This window comes from Bos mutus, chromosome 11, assembly GCF_027580195.1.
Source record: "Bos mutus isolate GX-2022 chromosome 11, NWIPB_WYAK_1.1, whole genome shotgun sequence".
In the NCBI taxonomy this organism is placed as follows: domain Eukaryota; kingdom Metazoa; phylum Chordata; class Mammalia; order Artiodactyla; family Bovidae; genus Bos; species Bos mutus.
In genome coordinates, this window is record NC_091627.1 from 101,646,928 (window position 1) to 101,667,351 (window position 20,424).

General features: G+C 43.2%; 1 protein-coding gene and 1 non-coding gene across 7 annotated transcripts in view; one reads left to right on the forward strand and one right to left on the reverse strand.

The window, feature by feature from the left end:
* The window catches only part of AFF3 (ALF transcription elongation factor 3), a 587,368-nt gene that overhangs the window by 448,788 nt on the left and 118,156 nt on the right, over nt 1-20,424 (forward strand). For all 6 annotated transcript variants that reach the window (XM_070379962.1, XM_070379956.1, XM_070379957.1 and 3 more), the window contains one exon: nt 4,983-5,034. In XM_070379962.1, the coding sequence (XP_070236063.1) occupies nt 4,983-5,034 (52 nt within the window). The remainder of the gene's footprint in view (nt 1-4,982; nt 5,035-20,424) is intronic.
* TRNAW-CCA (transfer RNA tryptophan (anticodon CCA)) lies at nt 14,576-14,647 on the reverse strand. Its single transcript has one exon. It is a non-coding gene; the product is annotated as a tRNA-Trp (tRNA).

Sequence of the window (20,424 nt, forward strand, 5' to 3'; positions counted from 1 at the left end):
AGGTACTGACCAGAAGTGGTCCAGACACAGTGGGACAGTTCCTCGGGCACTCAGGACGTGAAGTCCAGGTTTCGCTGCACCTCTGGCTGCACCTCTGCTCTCTGGCCTTCATTTGCAGAGTTTTATCAACTGTTTTATCTCAGCATCCCTATTGTCATCAGATTGTGAGCCCTGCTAAGGGACTCTGTGTCATGTGACCAACCACAGGCTCCAGGACATATCTCCTGTGCGCTCAGACTGATGGCTATGCTTTTTGCCCTGTGTAGACATAAAGTCACATCAGATCCATCAACCATGGCAGCAATTATATCCTGAAATATGTTCCCCTTCCACAATCTCCAGAAAACGTCATCTTTTCTTCTCAGGATGGCCTGGAAATAGAGCAAATGGCTTAGTTTTAAGGCGTTATTACAGAAACATCTTCTGTCCCAAATTGCTGACACGTGCAAGTTTCCTAAATGCTCCAAGGCTTTATCCTCAGAGGTAAAGGAGGAATATTCATGAAAAATGAACACGTGTTGAATGTTGGTTCTGGACTGGCTTCTGCACTAAGCCCTTTCCAAGGATTGTGTAATGATTTCTCAGGAAACCCACTGAGAAAGGACCTGCTGAATGCAAAGCCAGGATTCCTCCCAGGGTGGTCCGACTTCAGAGCGCATGGTCTGACCCCTGAGGACCACTGCCCCGGCAGCATCCACCTCAAGGAGATGCTGTGGGATTGAATGAGGTCACGTCTATAAAGTGCTCAGCAGGCCTGCCACCTTGGGAGCTGCTACTGTTGGACAGGAGCTGGGATCCCTAGGAGGGTACTGCAGGGATGTCTAGGGGAAGGGCCGACGGACGTGGAGAGGGGGGCCTGGTGGGGCCCAGCTGGAGGGGTTTAGAGATGCAGGCGTGCGCGGGGTGCCCTGCGAGCCAACGGTGCTGTAGCACAAGCCCTCCTCTTCCGCCCCAGTCACCGAGCTCAGTGCTTCAGAGTGCTGGAGTCGGCCTTCACCCCTGCCCTGCGTCCTCACCAACACTTAGCTCGCATTTTCTTTCACTCTTGGCTTAAAGCTTTTGTTGTTACTTATTGTTGTTTAACTTACTTAAGCTCATCTATTTCCTTTAGAAAACAGATGATAAATATGTGGTCAATGGGTGGGACTGGAGTTGGAGCAGACTGCTCTGATGGTGCGTGTGGATGTGGGTGGAGGGCGGCCTCCAGCCACAGTCTGCAGCCAGTGGGGACAGTCCTGAGGGTCTTAGGTGGTCCCAGCTTTTCTCTTTTCCTCTCTAACCTCAGATACTCTTCAGGTCCTCCTCAGGCTAAGAAGCCACGTTGACATTTCCCAGCATTGAGAGGGACAAGCGCTGTGCTTTGGAAGTTGAGTCACAAGGACTCTGCTGTGGCCAGGACAGAGCAGAAGGGCCGGGCGTGTCCTCGGGGGGCCTTGAGCCTGAGTCGCCTCAGCATGTGCCTGTTGGCATCTGAGCTCCGGGTGGTGTGACTGTCTGCAAGACTGCGGTCCCAGGTGCTGCTGGCAGAGGCTTCCTGGGGTGCTGTGCAGTGTGGATAAGCTGTCGAACTCGGTGTTCCCACCACCAGTTTCTCCTATTTCAAGACATTCTGGACTTTAATTGGATTCTCAGAGGCAAGCGGCCACATACTCTTTTCTCTGCACAGCTCCCAGGGACCAGCTCACAGAAGACTGGTGTGCAATCAAGCTAAAAACCCTGGCTCTGGGGCATGTCGGAGTGTCTTCCTCTGGTTGACAGTGGTCTTCAAATCTGTACACAGTGTTGTCCATACAAAGATAAACTCCTCAGTCACCCTTGACATGACTTCCATCTAACAAGGGCTCCTTAACCATGATGATATGTCCTTCCCTCCACCTTCCCACCCTCAGTGCTTACAGAGCAGTCCTCGAGATTAAACCAAGTTTCAGGTGACACTTGACCCCAAGACAGGCAGTGGGGGAAAGAAGCTGTCCTTTTCATCAGAAAGGAATTATGCCTTTAGGTAGGAAAGTCATCTTGTGATAGGTGCCCAGGCAACCAATGGGTATTGTACTCTGTGCCACCACCCTGCTGGTCACTAGGGTCCCAGGACGAAGGACACACAGTCCCAGAAAATGCTCTAATAAATCCCAGTGGAGTCTCTTCTCTGGGAAGCCCACGTACGATTTCATGAGGTTGGGGGAAGTGAGTGATAAGCCACACGGATGTAGAGGCAGTTACAGTGCAGCTGTGCAGCCTTTGCTGGTGCTTGGCTTGTTTGCTTCTGGCTTAAGTAATAACGAAGGATACCACTTGCTCCTGGTAGAATGGCCACAACTGCGGGAGGATTTGGTGCCCTAATGGTTATGGCTTACATGGTACAGGAAAATTGCTCGGAAACTTCACAGTCGTGCTCTTTAGAACAAATGCAAGAGTTTTTCTACCTTAGGAAATGAGGGGCCTGAAATTTATCTTGTGGACTCAAAGAATCTAAAACAGGACTGGACCTTGCAGATGCCCAGATTTATAACCCTTCACTTTACCAAGAGGGAAATGGGGCTGGTGAGGGGCTGTTTGGGGCAGAACTGAGCCCACACCCTGCCCTGGCAGATCTTTACCCCAAGCTTGTCCCAAAAGTCACTGAAATTACTACAACTATTCAGAAGGGACTTCCATTTCTAGTGGTTAAGACTCTGCCTTTCAAGGCAAGAGGTGGAGGTTCAATTCCTGGTCAGGGAGCTAAGCTCCCACATGCCTCCTGGCTGAAAAACACACACACGCACACACACCAAAGCGTAAAACAAAAGCAATATTGTAACAAATTCAATAAAGACTTTTAAAATGGTTTCTATCAAAAAAGAAATCGTTAAATAATCAGAGGAATTTATCAACGATAGGCCTATAATTAACTTTTAAAGGAAACAATACATTTTAGGGGTCAGGCTTTGGACTTTTAAAAAGAGATTTATTTTATTTATTTGGCTGCGCTGGATCTCAGCTGCAGCATCTGACCCTTAATTGTGTCACGTGGATCCAGTTCCCCAACCAGGGATGGGGCCTGGGCGCTCCGCATCGGGGCACAGAGCCTTACCCCTGAGCCACCAGGGGAGTCCCAGGCTTTGGACTATGAAGGTAACTTCAGAGAGGACAGCGAGGCCTTTTGAGCACAGGGACTCAGTGGCCTCCAGACTGATCCCTAGAGCCCCGGTGTCCGTCCCAAATCGGACTCTCCCTATTGCTTCAGGCAGAGCAGTTTTCCACTCATCTGGGTTTAGATGTGCTTCTTAGTGAGATTTCTTTTGAATGACGTCCTGTGAAAACAATTATTCTATAAAGAAATAAATCAGCAGTGCTGATAAGAGTACAGTTTCATCATCATCAGAAATAATAACATTTGAATTTTGTTTCTTTTTAAAATTTAATTTTTTATATATCTATCATCATCCTGTATTTATTTTATTTTATTTAACTTTACAATATTGTATTGGTTTTGCCATATATCAAGATGAATCTGCCACAGGTATACATGTGTTCCCCATCCTGAACCCTCCTCCCTCCCCATACCATCCCTCTGGGTCATCCCAGTGCACCAGCCCCAAGCATCCAGTATCATGCATCGAACCTGGACATTTGAGTATAGTTGATTTACAATATTGTGTTAGTTTCAGGTGTACAGCAAAGTGATTCAGTTATACATATACATGTATCTGTTCTTTTTCAGATTTTTTTTTTAATTTTTGACTTTTAACTTGTTGTTGTTCAGTCACTAACACATGTCCAACTCTTTGTGACCGCATGGACTGCAGGGCACCAGGCTTCCCTGTCCTTCACTGTCTCCCAGAGCTCACTCAAACTCATGTCCATTGAGTCAATGATGCCATCCAACCGTCTCATCCTCTGTCATCCCCTTCTCCTCCTGCCCTCAGTCTTACCCAGCATCAAGGTCTTTTCCAATGAGTCAGCTCTTTGCATCAGGTAGCCAAATTATTGAAGCTTCAGCTTCAGCATCAATCCTTCCAATGAATATCCAGGGTTGATTGATTTCCTTTAGGGTTGACTAGTTTGATCTTCTTACAGTCCAAGGCCCTCTCAAGAGTCTTCTCCAGCACCACAGTTTGAAAGCATGGATTTAACTTTCATGGTCCCAAAAATATGCTTTCCCACTGGATCTGTCATGATGCACCTGAGGGACGAGATATTTCAGAAAGTTTGCTGCTATTTGATTTTTCCCCATCCAGGAGGATGGTCAGACAGTGATTTTTCTCCAGATCTTTGATGGGGAACACCAAACAGCTGCATCGAGAACTGAAGTTTACTATTTTCTAGCTCTTGGCAAGGTTCTGCCCATTCTCCTCCTCTGTTTCCCGCCAATAATAATAGAGATATGGCCAAGCCCCTGCCACATGGGAAACAATGAACAAATAATTATGGAATTAAACTTTCACAAGGAAAAGCACCCGTTTGATTCTGTTTGTTTAAAACTTCGTATTCTTGAAGCTTCCTGTCATGTCCTACGGCTGTCCTGAGGGTTCATTTTCATAATGTGGCATTGGAGGAAAAGGGCTCAAAAGGAAACATTTTTTCAATAAGGAAATCTAATACACTCATTCCCCATCCTTCACTATCTCCTAGAGTTTGCTCAAGCTCATGTCCATCGAGTTGATGATGATATCCAACCATCTCATCCTTTATCGCCCCCTTCTCCTCCTGCCCTCAATCTTTCCTAGAAACAGGGTCTTTTCCAATGAGTCAGCTCTTCACATCAGGTGGCCAAAGTATTGGAGTTTCAACTTTAGCATCAGTCCTTCTGATGAATATTCAGGGTTGATTTCCTTTAGCATTGACTGGTTTGATCTCTGGTCCATAGGGCTGCAAAGAGTCAGAGACAACTTAGCGACTGAACAACTACACTCGTTACTGAAGCGTTGCTCTAACACAGGTATTTTGGTGCTGAAGTCCCTTGAATTTGCTAAGTATCTGTATCTTTGTGTTCCCTCTTTCAGAATGCTAGAAGATGACCTTAAGCTAAGCAGCGATGAAGAGGAGAATGAACAGGTAAGATTTTCTTTCATGTTGCAGTTCTTTGAATGTGACATGGTAACACTGACTGAGTAGACGGTCCTGGGTGTTGAGTCGTATGGATGCTAGATTGCAATACCCTTGGCTGCTGGGTGTCCTCTGCTGATGACAGGATTCTGTGCCGTTCAGCCAGTCTGTTCAAATATAAATATCTTGGCCTTTAATTTCCCTTAAAGCTGTAATTCTGTATCTTCATGGCGTTGAAGCCAACAGCAGCTATTTACATGGAAGCCGCCTGGGATCAGGCTTCAGTGTGAGATAGAAACTTTTTGGAAAGGTTACTGGCTTTCTGGAGATCAAATGTGTGAGTTTCACCTCATCAGCATGCAGTAAGCACGCTGTAGCATTAAATATTGAGAAGTCTTCCACAGATGCTATTAACACTGAGCAGGAGCGAATGCGGAGGTAAGCTAGAGTGATGAATAAAAAATAATCACACTCAGAATAGCCTGTTTGTCTTAAGTGATAAATGTGCTTGAAACGTTCTCCTCTGGTGTTGATTTATCAGCTCCAGACATCAGTCAGGGGTTTATAAATACTCTTCTGATCAGTCAGTTAAGGTGAAAAAATACCCACTTAACATTCATCACTTTCACTTCTGCATTTCAGGAAATGTTTGTATTTTAAAGCAAGTTTGAAAACTTGAAAGACAGATTTTCCTCCGCTTCTGTTTCCTTTTTCTCATCACCTATTTTGTATTGTGTCAAGCTGGGGTAAATGTGATCGGTAGAAATACAATTCAGAGAGGTTTTCTGTGTCATTTTTACATGTGATACAAGACACATGCACTGTTCAGTTGATCTTGGAATAGTGAATTTTATGCAGAGGTATCAGGGAATGCCACTCAGGTCACGCAGCCATCTAGACATCCAAACGCAAATAAGGTACCGAGAGAGTGTACCAAGGAGAGATCAAAGTCAAAGGAAATATCCAGGAAGAGCATCTGAGCTGTGGGGTCACAGAAGAGCCTCCCACCCCGTAAGAGAAGGTGAGGCATCGCAGAACGGACTGAGTACAAGACAGAGCTCAGTGCAATTTGAAACTAGATGGGCCAGCAAAGAAAGGCCCAAGGGAAGGAGTTTTGAGCAAGGAGGACCACTCAGGCTTTTGGTTATTTAGAGATGGATCCATCTGTTTCTGGGTGCACCCAGCAGGCCAGACATCCACAACCTGATGATCTTGGCAGAACTAAGGAGTGAGTGGGTCATGTTGGTCATCACCTTTGTATCTATAAGCAAATGATCTCATCTCTGTGTCTTTTTCCCCAGTGGACGTTCAGATTAAGTACATTCCATAGTGTACTTAATGTGGAATGTACAGCAAACATGTAGATTGTGTATACTTCATATTGAAAAAGTGGTTTACAGACTATTTCATTCAGCAAGTGTTAATTTGGAAAGAATTTCCTGGATTATTACCAGAAAATATTTCTACTGAAAACACAGTTTAAAAATTGAAGGATGGACCAGACAGATCGTCTAAGGCAGGGGAACTTTCAGTTTACCCATCTTGCTTTATTAGCTCCTCCTTTCCACTCTGTAGCCATGGAAAATGCTGTTCTGTGAATATACTGGTCAGGTCTTTCTTCTTGCTTTGGGTCCCTACATTTATACATCTTCCTGTCATTTGCAATGAAAGAATGAACGATTTTCATACCCTAATCCTCCCTTGTAATTAAGACTCCAGACCGTGGTTTTGTTTATGGCAGTTTAGTGATTGTCCTAACACTGAATATGTTATCCTTTATGTGTGTGTGTGTGTGTGTGTGTGGCTTGGCCTTTATATAATCACAAAATAACAATTCTCATGCTTTAAAAAAAAGACTAATGGGACTTTCCTGGTGGTTCAGTGGCTAAGACTCTGCACTTTCAATCAGGGGACCCAAATCTTTGATCCCACAGGCAGCAACTGAAGCCCCTACATGCCACAACGAAGAGCGGCACAGCCAAATAAATAAATAATAAAGTTTTTCAAAAGAAAAAAAGGAAAGTAGATAAATAAAGACTGATGATACAGAATGTTGTTTTCTCTTCAAGACCAAAATATGATTGTGCCCCCAAAAGAGTGGAGGCTGTGCACACACACAGCTCTCATACACAATCGCCTTCCTCTGGTATGGAGAGATAATTAAACATCTTACGTAAGTGAGTTTTGCAGATATAATCAGAGTCTGTCCCTTAGCCCCAAATCTTTCAAGAACTTTTCCCTGCCTTGGTAAATGCAGTGCACTGAAATCCTTGGCCTTTTCTTACATGATACCAGGTCGTCCTGTGATTGTTGGTCACCTGCCTGTGTTGCTGCTGTGATAAAGGGACTTCCACAAGACCATAGAGTTGCTCCACCTGTGTGTTTTTCAAAAAGTAGCCTCAGACTGAAATGCATCTGCATATTCCTGTCTAATGTTCCTTTATCCTCACAGCCTCTATGCTCTCAAAATCAGAGACAGGCCAGTTTACTGAGTGAGCGCGGGCTCAGCAGCCCTGGCTTCAACTCCCTGCTCTGCTCCCCAGTAGCTCTGCAACCCTGCCCCCGTCCCTGAACTGCTCTGTGCTCCAGTGCTGCTCATGTAGAACTGGAATTAACATGAGATCCCTGCAGCCCACCACCTCCTCACAACTTGTGCTCACCTGTAATCTTCATATCACCAGATCCAACAGGCTTTTTCCTTCTTTTTACATCAACTGCCTGGAGAATCCCATGGACAGAGGAGCCCAGCAGGCTACAGTCCACAGGGTTGCAAGAGTTGGACACAACTTAGCGACTAAACCATCACAGTTGAATATACCAGATGAAAAGTTGGACTTCCCAGGTGGCATTAGTGGTAAAGAATCTGCCTGCCGATGCATGAGACATAAGAGATGTGGGTTTGATCTCTGAGTCAGAAAGATCCCCTGGAGGAGGGCATGGCAACCCACTCCAGTATTCTTGCCTGCAGAATTCCATAGACAGAGGAGCCTGGCAGGCAAAGGTCCATGGGGTCACAAAGAGCCGGACACAATTGAAGTGACTTAGCACTCATGCACAATAAAAGTTACACATAACCTCAGAGCATGACTTGATGAGTATTCGTAAACCACACCCATGTAAGCAGCACCCAAATCAAGATACACACATGGCCAGTCTCTGGGGTCTCCCACATCTCTTTTCAGAGTAACTACGCCTGATTTCTAACACCATGTCTTAACTGTATTTGTCTTTCACATTGACATCAGTAGGATTCTGACTGCGTGCTGCAGTGTCTGGCTTCTGTCACTCAGCACTTTGTGTGTAAGACTCATGCATGATACTGCATATCAGTGAAGTTCGCACGTTTCCATTGCTGGCTCCTAATCCATCCTGTGCTTACCCAACCTACTGCTGACAGGCACAAGGGCATTTAGGGCTAATGCCATAGTGTTGTTCCTAACGTTCTTGTACAAGTCTTTGGGGAGCATGTGGGAACATTCTTGTTGGGTCTGTCCCCAAGAGTGGAAATGCTGCAGGATGTTCAATTGGAGTAGATTATCCCAAACCATTTTCCCAAAATGGTTGTACCTTCTGACTCTGCCCCCAGCAATGTTAGAGAATTCCTTTTGCTCTACATTTCCTCACATGCTTGTCTTTTTATATTCATGAGGAATACTGGTCCAAAGGTTTCTTTTTCTGTACTGTCTGTGTCTGGTTTTGACATAAGGGTAATGCTGGCTTATAACATGAATTGCTAAGTGTTTTCTGCTCTTCTTGTTCTTGAAGCAATTGTATAAGATTAATGTCAATTCTTCTTTAAATGTTTGTCAGAATTCTCCAGGGAAACCATGTGGGCTTGGAGACTTTTAGAAACTTAAATATTCTATTTTCTTGATAGTTAAAGGGCTGCTCAGATCATTTCACATTGGGTAGGTTATGGTGGTATGTGCTTTTCAAGTAATTAATCCATTGTGTCATTTTTTTTAAAGATTTTTTGACGTGGACCTTTTTTTTTTAAATTAATGTATTTATTTTAATTGGAGGATGATTACTTTACAACCCTGTGGTGGTTTTTGCCATACAGCAACATGAATTGAGGGTGCATGTGTATACATGTGTCCCCTCCCACCTCCCTCCCCACCCTATCCCTTTGGGTTGTCCCAGAGCGCTGGCTTTGGGTGCCCTTCTTCACGCATCAAACTCACCCTGGTCATCTATTTTACACAGTGTTTCTGTTTTATGTTTTGGATTTTGACCCCAGGCATGTGGGATCTTAGTTCCCCAACGAGGGATTGAACCTGCACCCCTTGGGTTGGAAGGTGAAGTCTTAACCACTGGATTGCTAGGGAAGTAGTGTCCATGATGTCATTTAGATTGTCATATTTATGTGTGTAGAGTTGTATTACTTGATTGTCCATTTGAAGTCTGAATCTATAGTGATAGTCCCTGCTTCATTCTTTTTTTAAAAATCTTTAAAAACATTTTTAACTTGTTTATTTTTTTATATTTTAATCTTTTTTTAATTTTATTTTATTTTTAAACTTTACAAATTGTATTAGTTTATTTTTAATTGGAGAATAACTGCTTTACAATATTGCATTAGTCTCTGTCATACATCAGTATGAATCAGCCATAGGTATACCCATGTCCCCTCCCTCTGGAACCTCACTCTCACCTCCCACCATCCCAGCCCTCTAGGTTGTCACAGAGCACCTGATCTGAGCTTCTTGTACCATACAGCGTCTTCCTACCGGCTATCTACTTTACATTGGTGATGTGTATGCTTCCATGCTATTCTGCCAATTCATCCCACCTTTCTTTCCTCCACTGTGTCCACACGCTTGTTTTCTGTGTCTGCATCTCCACCGCTGTCCTGCAAATAGGTTCATCAGTTCCATCTTTCTAGATTCCATGAGAGTGAAAGTCACTCAGTTGTGTCTGTCTGACTCTTTGTGACCCCATGGACTGTCCATGGAATTCTCTAGGCCAGAATACTGGAATGGGTAGCCTTTCCCTTCTCCAGGGGATCTTCCCAACTCAGGGATCAAACCCAGGTCTCCTGCATTGCAGATGGATTCTTTACCATCTGAGCCACAAGGGAAGCCCAAGAATACTGGAGTGGGTAGCCTATCCCTTCTCCAGAGGATCTTCCCGACCCAGAGATTGAACCGGGGTCTCCTGTGTTGCAGGTGGATTCTTTACCAACTGAGCTATCAGGGAGGCAAAATGCATTAGCATACAATATTTTTCTTTTTCTGACTTACCTCACTCTGTATAACAGGCTCTAGGTTCATCCACTTCATTAGGACTGACTCGAATGCGTTCTTTTTATGGCTGAGTAATATTCCTTTGTATATATGTACCACAACTTCTTTATCCATGCCCCTGTTTCATTCTTAACACTGATCTTTACTTTTTTCTTTGTCAGTCTTACTAGAGGTTTATCGATTTTATTGCTCTTCCCAAAGAACTAGCTTTTTGTTTCACTGATATTCTCTGTTGTCTGTTTTTCTGCTTTCAATTTCATTGATTTCTTGCCTTTATTATTTCCCTCCTTGCACTTGCTTTGGATTATTTTGCTCTTCTTTTTCTGCTTTCTTGAGGAAGGCTAGATTATTGATTTCTGATTGTCCTGTTTTAAGAACAATCATTCAGTGCTATACATCTCACTGTCAGCAATGCTGTAGCTACATCTCATAAATTCCTCCACGTTTGTACTTTCATTGTAATTGAGTTCAGAGAGACATCCTCTTTGATGCTTTCAGAAGTGTGTTGTTTCATTTCCAAATGTTTGGAGATTTCCTGTTGTCTTCCTTGTATTGATTTCTAGTTTGGTTCTATTGTGGTCTAAGAATACATCCTGTATGATTTCAGTTTTTATAAGTATATTGAGTACTTTTTATGGCCCAAGATATGGTCTACATTGGTATATGTTTTATGGGCACTTGAAAGAATGTATATTCTGCTGATGTTGGATGGAGTGTTCCACACATGTCAATTAGAACCTGTTGGTTGATGTTGTCCTTGAGTTATTCTATATCCTTGCTGACTTTCTGTCTAGTTGCTCCATCAGTTGTTGGGAGAGGAGTGTTGAAGCCTCCAACTACAGTTGTGGATTTGTCTATTTCTCCTTTCTATTCCATCAGTGTTTTCACTTCACGTGTTTTACTGCTGTTATTTTGTGCACACATTTGGGATTGCTACGTCTTCTTGGTGGGTTGACCTTTTATCATTATGTTTGTGCCACTCTGGGCTTCCCAGGTGGCACTAGTGGTAAAGAACCTGCCTGCCAATGCAGGAGACATAAGAGACCTGGGCTCGATCCCTGGGTTGGGAGGATCCCCCGGAGGAGGGCATGGCAAACCCACTCTAGTATTCTTACCTGAAGAATCCCAAGGACAGAGGAGCCTGGCGGGCTACAGCCAGAGGGTTGCAAAGAGCTGGACACAACTAAAGCAACTTGGCACACATGTTCCACTCTGCTGCTTCTGCTGCTGCCGAGTCGCTGCAGTCGTGTCCGACTCTGTGCGACCCCATAGACGGCAGCTCACCAGGCTCCCCCGTCCCTGGGATTCTCCAGGCAAGAACACGGAGTGGGTTGCCATTTCCTTCTCCAATGCATGAAAGGGAAAAGTGAAAGTGAAGTCGCTCAGTTGTGTCCGACTCTTCGCAACCCCACGGACTGTAGCCCACCAGGCTCTTCTGTCCATGGGATTTTCCAGGCAAGAGTACTGGAGTGGAGTGCCATGGCCTTCTCCTGTGTTCCACTCTAGCTCTCCTAAATTTCTTTGTACTGATGTCTACTTTACTTGATATCAGTGTGGCAGCTGTTGGTTTCTTTTAATCAATGTTTGCATGATATAACTTTTCCCATTCTTTTACTTACAACCTACCTATATTGTTATATTTGAAATTGGTTTCTTACAGACAACATATGGTTGTCATATCTTTTATCCTCTGCAATTTCTGTCTTTTAATTCAATGTATTTGGACCATTTACATTTAATGTAATTATTGGTTGAAAATTAAGGTAACTAATCAATATTAATTAATGTAACATAATGTTACATTAATGATAATTAATTATGTTAGGACTTAATCTTTCATTTTATTTTCTGTCTTCTGTTTGTTCTCTTTTTTTTTTTTATTTTTCTGTTTTCTTGATAAAATGTTCCTTGAACATTTTATAGAATTCCATTTCTGTTTATGTATAGTATTTTTGAGTGTATTTCTTTATACAGCTTTTTTAGTGCCTCTTCTAGGTATTACATTATATACACGTAACAGTTCACTGGTGATGGAATTTTTAAGTTTTCTCCCTTAGGATCCTGTAATCACCTCCATCGCAGAATTGATAATATGAGATTTAGTTATCTGTCTTCCTGACTTCTTGAGTGAATGACCTGAATCTTATTCTGTGCCTTATTCATCTTTACTTCCCTAGTGCACACCATGCTGACTGGCATCTAGCAGGAAAGCGTCATCTTCCTGTAACCAGATGGACACAACTGCCTTTTCCTTCATTCATCTTCTCCCTTCTCCCTATTACAGGAGGACACTGCCTCCCTCTTATCAAGAGTTTCCTCTCAGTTACTTGGGGACTCACTCCTTGAATTCTTTTCTGCCCTTCCTCTCTACCAGAACTACTTACTGGGTCACAGTGTCTGCAGTGGGTCTGCAGAGCCACATGTGCTAGGCTCTTTTCAGGCTTTTTCCTGCTGAAGTCTCTTTTCAGAAGACTTACAGCATCGGAGAAAGCAATGGCACCCCACTCCAGTACTTTTGCCTGGAAAATCCCATGGACAGAGGAGCCTGGTAGGCTGCAGTCCATGGGGTCGCTACAGTCAGACACGACTGAGCGATTTAACTTTCACTTTTCACTTTCCTGCATTGGAGAAGGAAATGGCAACCCACTTCAGTGTTCTTGCCTGGAGAATCCCAGGGACGGGGAAGCCTGGTGGGCTGCCATCTATGGGGTCGTACAGAGTCGGACCCGACTAAAGTGACTTAGCTTAGCTTACAGCATTGAAAACTGTTGGTTATTCCACTTTTCTGGAGGTTTCTAATGTCAGATCCTCCTTGTTTCTTGTCCGTCTTCTTCTCAGACTCCTTTGCTGACTGCTCCTCCTCCATCCAGTCTTGAATGTTGGAATGTTTCATCATTTATTCCTGATTTATCTTCCCCACTTCCTCTGTCTGTCTGTCTCTCTCAGGGTGATCTCATCAATTCCCACAACCTTCAATTTTTATATGCTCACAATTTCTGAAGTTAAATCCTCAGCTCAGAGCTCTCTTCTGAACCACAGACCTGCTTGATTTTTCCACTTGGATGTCTCACAGGCATTTCAGATCCAGTTTGTGCTAAACTGGAGTTCTGGTTTTTGCCACCCCTCTCCCTACCCACACACAAATATGTTCCCCCTGTGATTGTTTCCATTTCTAACCTAGAACTGCCAGACACCCAGTTGTTCAAGTCTGGAAACATCAGACTCATCCTTGATGACGCCCCCGTTCTGCACTCCAATGTTAGTTTTATCTCCAAGTCCTATAAATTCACAGCTGTTAGTCCATCCATCTCACCTCTTTCCATCCTGGCTAGTCTAAACCAGTCCAGTAGGAACCAGCATATCTCTCTTCTTACCCGTCTAGAATACACAGGGATCTTTTTAAAAAGATCAAATCAGATCATCAAAATCAGATCAAGTCATTCCTTAATCTAAAATCTTAAATGGGCTCCCATTCTACTTGGGGTGCAATCCAAAGCCCATAGGGTAGCTGACAGCACCCTACACAGGCTGGCTTCACTCAGGGCTTCCGCTTCACTTCACATTGAAATGGGTCATGGTATTTCCACTCCATGGGTCTTATTTCAGCTCCTCCAGGAAGTTGAGCCCAGGTGGCTTAGGGCCTCCGTAGACTTCTCCTCCCTCATTTTTGGCCCTGCTAATACCTACTCATCTTGGAGGTGCAGCATCAATTCCACTTCACCAGGGAGCCTTCAGTAATCTAACTTGGGCCCTTTGTTAGTCCTTGTCATGATAACCTAACCTTTCTTCTTAGGTCTCATCATAATTTTAGTTATGCATTATATTTATTCTTAAAAATATCTCTGCCAACCAGATTGGAAGTTTCCCGAGGGAGGGACTGTATTTGATACAGCAAAGATGCTGTGTACTTGCTGAACGGCTATGTGAATGGTGCATAATGTTCAGCTGAATTAAGAGTACTTCCTGCTGTCTATTGTTCAGTATCAAAGATGACTTTCGGTCTATTTCTTTTACTGAACACTGTGATTTTTCAAATTAGTCTTATCAGAAGATCAAAAGTGTTGACAAAGAAGACAAAAAACACAGACCCAAGGTCAAAAATTGTAGATAAATACACAATTGACCTACCTATTTAGGAGAAAATCATTTATCCAATCTCTGTAGAAATGTCAACAACCGCTTTATGCTCAACTGTGTCAAACTCCTTGCGGCCGCATGGACTGTAGCCTGCTAGGCTCCTCTGTCCATGGAGTTCTCCAGGCAAGAATACTGGGGTGGGTTGTCATGCCTTTCTCCAGGGGATCTTCCCAACCCAGGGATCGAACCCGGGTCTCCTGCATTGGGGGCAGATGCTTTACCATCTGAGCCACCTGGGAAGCCTTCAGCTTCATGCCAGGGCATACTGAGGTTATAACTTTCCAGAAATCTCTGAAACCAAGAGAACAGATTTCTTCACAGCCTCCCCTTTCACACTGACTGTAATCTCTAGAACTGGAATTGTGACCAGGTTTAATGAATTTGGACATTTAAGGAAAATGGATGTTCAGTCTCATGTTTATTCTTATAATTTTCATACCTTTGACACCCAAACTAGAAATAAGACAGATGATTTGAGAGTCAGATTTCTTGTTTGGGTAAATTAAGGAAGGACACAGAATATGTGTGGCACCTCCTTGCCTGTGACCCTTGGTTTTAACATTTCTGGACACCAGTATTTCTTTGGAAGAAAGTGACGGAGTTAAAAGATTTAAGACAAAGTGCTTCCTGAAAGTACTAAGTACTAAAGGAATTTTTTTGGTGGATTTGAAAGGGAGAGATGAATTATATTGCGTATCTTCCCATTCAGTGAAAAAAATGAGTTCTGGGACTTCCCTGGAAATCCAGTGGTTAAAACTCCATGCTTCCACTGCAGAGGGGCATGGGTTCAATCCCTGGTTGGGGAACTAAGATCCTGCATGCCACTCATTGAAGCCAAAAATAAAAGTAAATAAATAAAAGGCAAGTTTAAAAAATGAGTTCTGCCTCTCAAGTGAGGAGGGCGAGCTTGGGCGGTTGGATACAGCAAGTACTTAGTTGAAATTATTATAGCTAAGGTGTAAGGATAAGGCCATGTGATTAAAACATTCAACAAGGAGCAGCCGAGATGGTGTCAACTGCAGACAGCATTTCAGAGACAACAAATACATTAACTCAGGGAAGTAAGGCGCAGGGATCCAAATTGAATGGCTATGTGTGTGTCTGCGGCTTCCAGTAATTACATTATCCACACATATTAGGCAGTCTTTTCATTTTAATTATATAACTGCATTTTTCTCTTTAAATGAGCATGGTTTATCCACTTAAACTGACAGTTTTAATTTTACAGGCAGTGATCATGGGATATAATCTGCAGAGGGAAATTTTCCTACTGGCATCATTTGCTTCTCACAATGAAGAAAAGTTACCTTTTAATCCCCAATCAATATTTGGAGAGCACACAATTAATTGAATAGATGTCCACGTAGCTAACATAAATCTGCCAGTTAAAGAGCCAGTTCTTTGCTTCTTCTTAAGGCATAGAGTGCTAATAATCTCTCTCAAAAAGAATCTAGTCGTCTGAGAAAAATGCTAAAGCTTCGCTCACCAAGGTGTCAGGATTATAGGTGAGGCTGCTCTGAGTGCCGAATTGCAGTTCTTACTGCTTTTTGTTAACGTTGCTTTCTGATGAAGAAGCATGCAGAACATTCCCATCTCAATTTTCTGCTCTTTACCGTAGAGGTCACTGGATAAGTAACATCAGCTCTGGGTGTAATATTAAAAGCAGATTGCCAATCGTAATGGCCGCTGTTCATTTTCTCCCTTGTTCCTTTTTAATATGACAATTGCATAACAGAAAGCAGAGCTTTTCAGAACCTCTGAAACCATCAGCAGGGCATGCCCATCAGTCACCAAATGAATCAGCTGAATGACATGCAGATGTGAAATAAAAATACAGGAGGTTCTTGCAGCCCAGCTCCACTTCCCTGAGCGCATTTTTCTTCTCAGGATCAGTTTGGTGGATGCTGAAGTTCTTTGCCTGTGAAAATTTATTACCCTCAGAGTCAATCTGCATTCAGGCGGCCAAGTCTGAATAAATAGAGTCATTGTGCTTGTCTGGGATTTGTGGCCAGAGTTCATCCAGTCAACTTGACATTCACATCTCAGGAGATTCATAAAAGCCAACACCCTGGTATGTGCTCTTGATTCCTGCCAAAATTGTGTAGAATTATATAAACAGGAGTTGAAGCAGTAATCAGGACCAGGTTTGAGGGCTGAGGCTCCAAAATCAAGTTTCTGCTACATTAGAAATGACCTGTATCATAGATGGGATTTGTAGCCAACAAGAACTAAAACATTTTTCCATTAAAGTCATTCTCAGAACAATCTTGAATGCCTACTAAATGTCAGATATCGAGCAAGATGCTAGCTTGTCAGTCTTGATGAATTACACATTTGTAATATTCATTATGATCATTTAACCTCAAAAATCCAAAGTACTTTTTAAATGCTGGGAAATGCCCTATTCTCAATGACTGTACAAAAAAGTATGCATTACATATATTAAGTGAGAGTCGCTCAGTCATGTCTGGCTCTTTGCGAGCCCATGGAGTGTAGTCTGCCAGGCTCCTCCTTCTCCGGGCCAGAATACTGGAGTGGTTAGCTGTTCCCTTCTCCAGGGGATCTTCCCAACCCAGGGATCAAACCCAGGTCCCCCATATTGCAAGCAAATTCTTTACCGTCTGAGCCACCAGGGAATGTATATAATATATTACATATATTAAACATAATAGCAAAAATAGAAAACAGGAGTAGTTTATGTCTGTTTTTATTTTTAGTCTTTCATTAGTACTGTAACTAAGCTACCTATCCAGTTTAACTATACTGATAGATTGGCTTCTTGTTAATATGGAAACAGAACAGTAACTCTCTTTGAAAACGATCAGATCTTTGTCATATGAAGTAATCATAATTCAAACCTTCAGTCACAGTCAGTGAAACACCAGTATTCACCAGGAGGTTTTTGTCTGTTTATTGGTTTAATGGCCCTAAAGTTTAGTTAGGTAACATTTTATACGTAAAATTTTACTATCACCAGAAGCAAATGCAAAATTCTTTTAAGATGGCCAGTTTTATTATATGATGCTATGCTATGCTAAGTCACTTCAGTCGTGTCCGACTCTGTGCGACCCCATAGACGGCAGCCCACCAGGATCCCCCGTCCCTGGGATTCTCCAGGCAAGAACACTGGAGTGGGTTGCCATTTCCTTCTCCAATGCAGGAAAGTGAAAAGTGAAAGTGAAGTTGCTCAGTCGTGTCCAACTCTTAGCAACCCCATGGATTGCAGCCTAACAGGGTCCTCCGTCTGTGGGATTTTCCAAGCAAGAGTACTGGAGTGGGGTGCCATTGCCTTCTCCGTTATTATATGATACCACTCTTTTATTAAACTTTTTATTTTATATCAGAGTATAGCCATTTAACAAACAATATTGTGACAGTTTCAAATAAACTGTGAAGGGACTCAGCCACACGTATTCATATGTCCATTCTCCCCAAAACTCCCCTCCCATCGAAGCTGCCACATAACATCAAGCAGAGTTCCCTGTGCTTTACAGTAGGTCCTTGTTGGTTAACGTGATGCCAATCTTTATAAACATCATTTGTGAGAAGCATAAGCATAGATGGGGATACACAAGAATGTAGTTAAATCTTTTTTATGTCAATCAACAGGCATTTCCAAAACTGAAACGGTCAGCCAACCAACATGTCATGGAGCTCAGATATACCAAGGCCCACAACGTTGTCTTCTAACTTTTTTTTCTCAAACCTCCCCTGGGTACCTGAGATTGATGGAAGCTTAGTTGTGTCCACTCAGCTTGGATCATGGGATGTGACTGATTTCAGTCTGAAGATCCTCAGTGGGTATCTGGAAAATGAGAAAATTATGTAGAAATTAAAAGGTGATCCATTAAATTTGGGCAAACATACAATTAACACAAAAATGGAGACTCATGGCTTTGTTAAGCTGAAGAATTCAGAGGAAGCTACATTTTGGAAACTAAGCCAGGCTTTTTTAATGGATATCAGAACCACCAAAAGAGACTCCATTCAGAAAACAGAAAAAGATAGGCACGCTCCTCTCAAATGAAGCCGCTAGCCCTGCACAGGTTGGCAGAGGAAGTGGAAATCTGCCTTCAAAGGACTCTGATAAGAGCCCTTTGTCCTGTGACTTTCATGGGTTTTTTCCTTCAGTAGCATTTGCAGAGGTTCAGCCCTTCAGGAGTGGGTGCTGCCTGGAGTCTGTGCTATCACTCATACCCAGCCTTGGGGGCCTTCACGTGGGAGAGGCTCTCCCTACAGTCATTCACGTTTCTGGTCCAGATATGCGCTTGGAAAGTTTTATTTGTGTTTGTGTTTTTCCAAGTCTTCTCCAAGTGGAGCCGTTTATCTCAGAAGCACAGCGTTCCTCAGGAGACCCATCTTAGGCTCTTGTTTCTGTAATACGGGGAACAAAATGCTTCTCGGGAATTCAGTGCCCCTGGGCACTTGCAGTTCCATCCTGGGCAGATCTGTAGCTGAAAGTTGTGCTGAGTGAAACAAGACGATCTTTAAGGAACAGATCAAGGACTTACCAGGTGGTCCAGTGGTTAAGACTCCATGCTTCCCCAGCCGGGGTCACAGTTTCTATCCCTGACCAGGGAACTAAGATGCCGCATTCCACAGGGCGTGGCCAAGGAGAAAAAAAAAAGAAGCAGACCAGACAGTTTCTGAAATGTCATCAGACATGGTCCCCTTCTCATAGAAAAGTGCTAGAGTGTGAGGCTGCCGGAATCTGTCTCTGGGGACGTCTCTGGGTCCCTCTCCTTTCTACCTGGACTTCGTTCCTTTTTTAAATCAGTTTTTATTGGAGTATTATTGCTTTACAATGTTGTATTCGTTTCTGCTGTACAACAGAGTGAATCCCTGATACGTATATATCCACTCATTTTTAGATTTCCTCCCCATGTAGATCACCATAGAGCACTGAGTAGAGTTCCCTGTTCTAGTAAGTCCTCATTAGTTATCTATTTTATAGTGTTCAGACACTCAGTCGTGTCTGACTCTTTGCAACCCCAAAGACTGTAGCCTGCCAGGCCCCTCTATCCATTGGATTTTTCAGGCAAGAATACTGGAGTGGGTTGCCATTTCCTCCTCCAGGGGAATCTTCCCATCCCAGGGATCGAACCTGCATCTCTTCTGTCTCCTGCATTGGCAGGCTGATTCTTTACCACGAGCGCCACCTGGGAAGCCCTATCCATTTTACACATAGTCTCTATACTGTATATATGTCAGTCTCAGTATCCCAATTCATCCCACCTTCCCTTCCCCTTTGGTATCCAAAAGTTTGTTCTCTACACCTGTGTCTCTATTTCTGCTTTGCAAACAAGTTCATCTCTAACTGGACTTCATTCTTAAAAGTCCGAGGCAGTTGAAGGAAAAAGACACAATTACACATGTTATGTGTGAAAAGACTTTCAAGTATAAACCATCAAGCAGTGGTCAATTGAGAGGTGAAAATCCTAACACCAATAGTAAAACAATCAGAAGTACTTCAGCTTTCTCTTATGTTATCTAATTGGCTTGTAAAGTGAAATTAAGAGGCTCTTTCCTAACCATAACAAACCCATTTTTACATTCAAATATTGCTACTTTGTCTAATTCAACAGGATGTGTTGTGAAACAGAAAGCCAGACTTAGATTTTGGTTCTTCAAGCACAGGTTGCATTTTTAACAAAACTATCAAAATATTTGTATGTTCCTTTCATCTTGTCTTCAGACAAGAACAAAGTTACATCTATCTTTCACACCCCTGGGTCTGGGTTGCATTCACAGTAGCCAATCACGTACTACAGCAAGGGGAAGTGAATGGGACTCCACCAAAGCATGGAATGAAGGTAGCATAAGGACTCTGTTAAAAGCTCCAAGAGGCATTTGGTAAACCCGCCAAAGCAGGGAGTGAGCAATCCCAGTGTCCGCCCGCTCTGCCAAAGATGAGGGTTATTAATGGACCGTCGTCATCCTGGCTGCGCTCAAGGTCTGGCCTGCACTGAAACTGCCCTGTGCGAAGATTCAAGGAGTTATGATTGCCCGAAGCCCT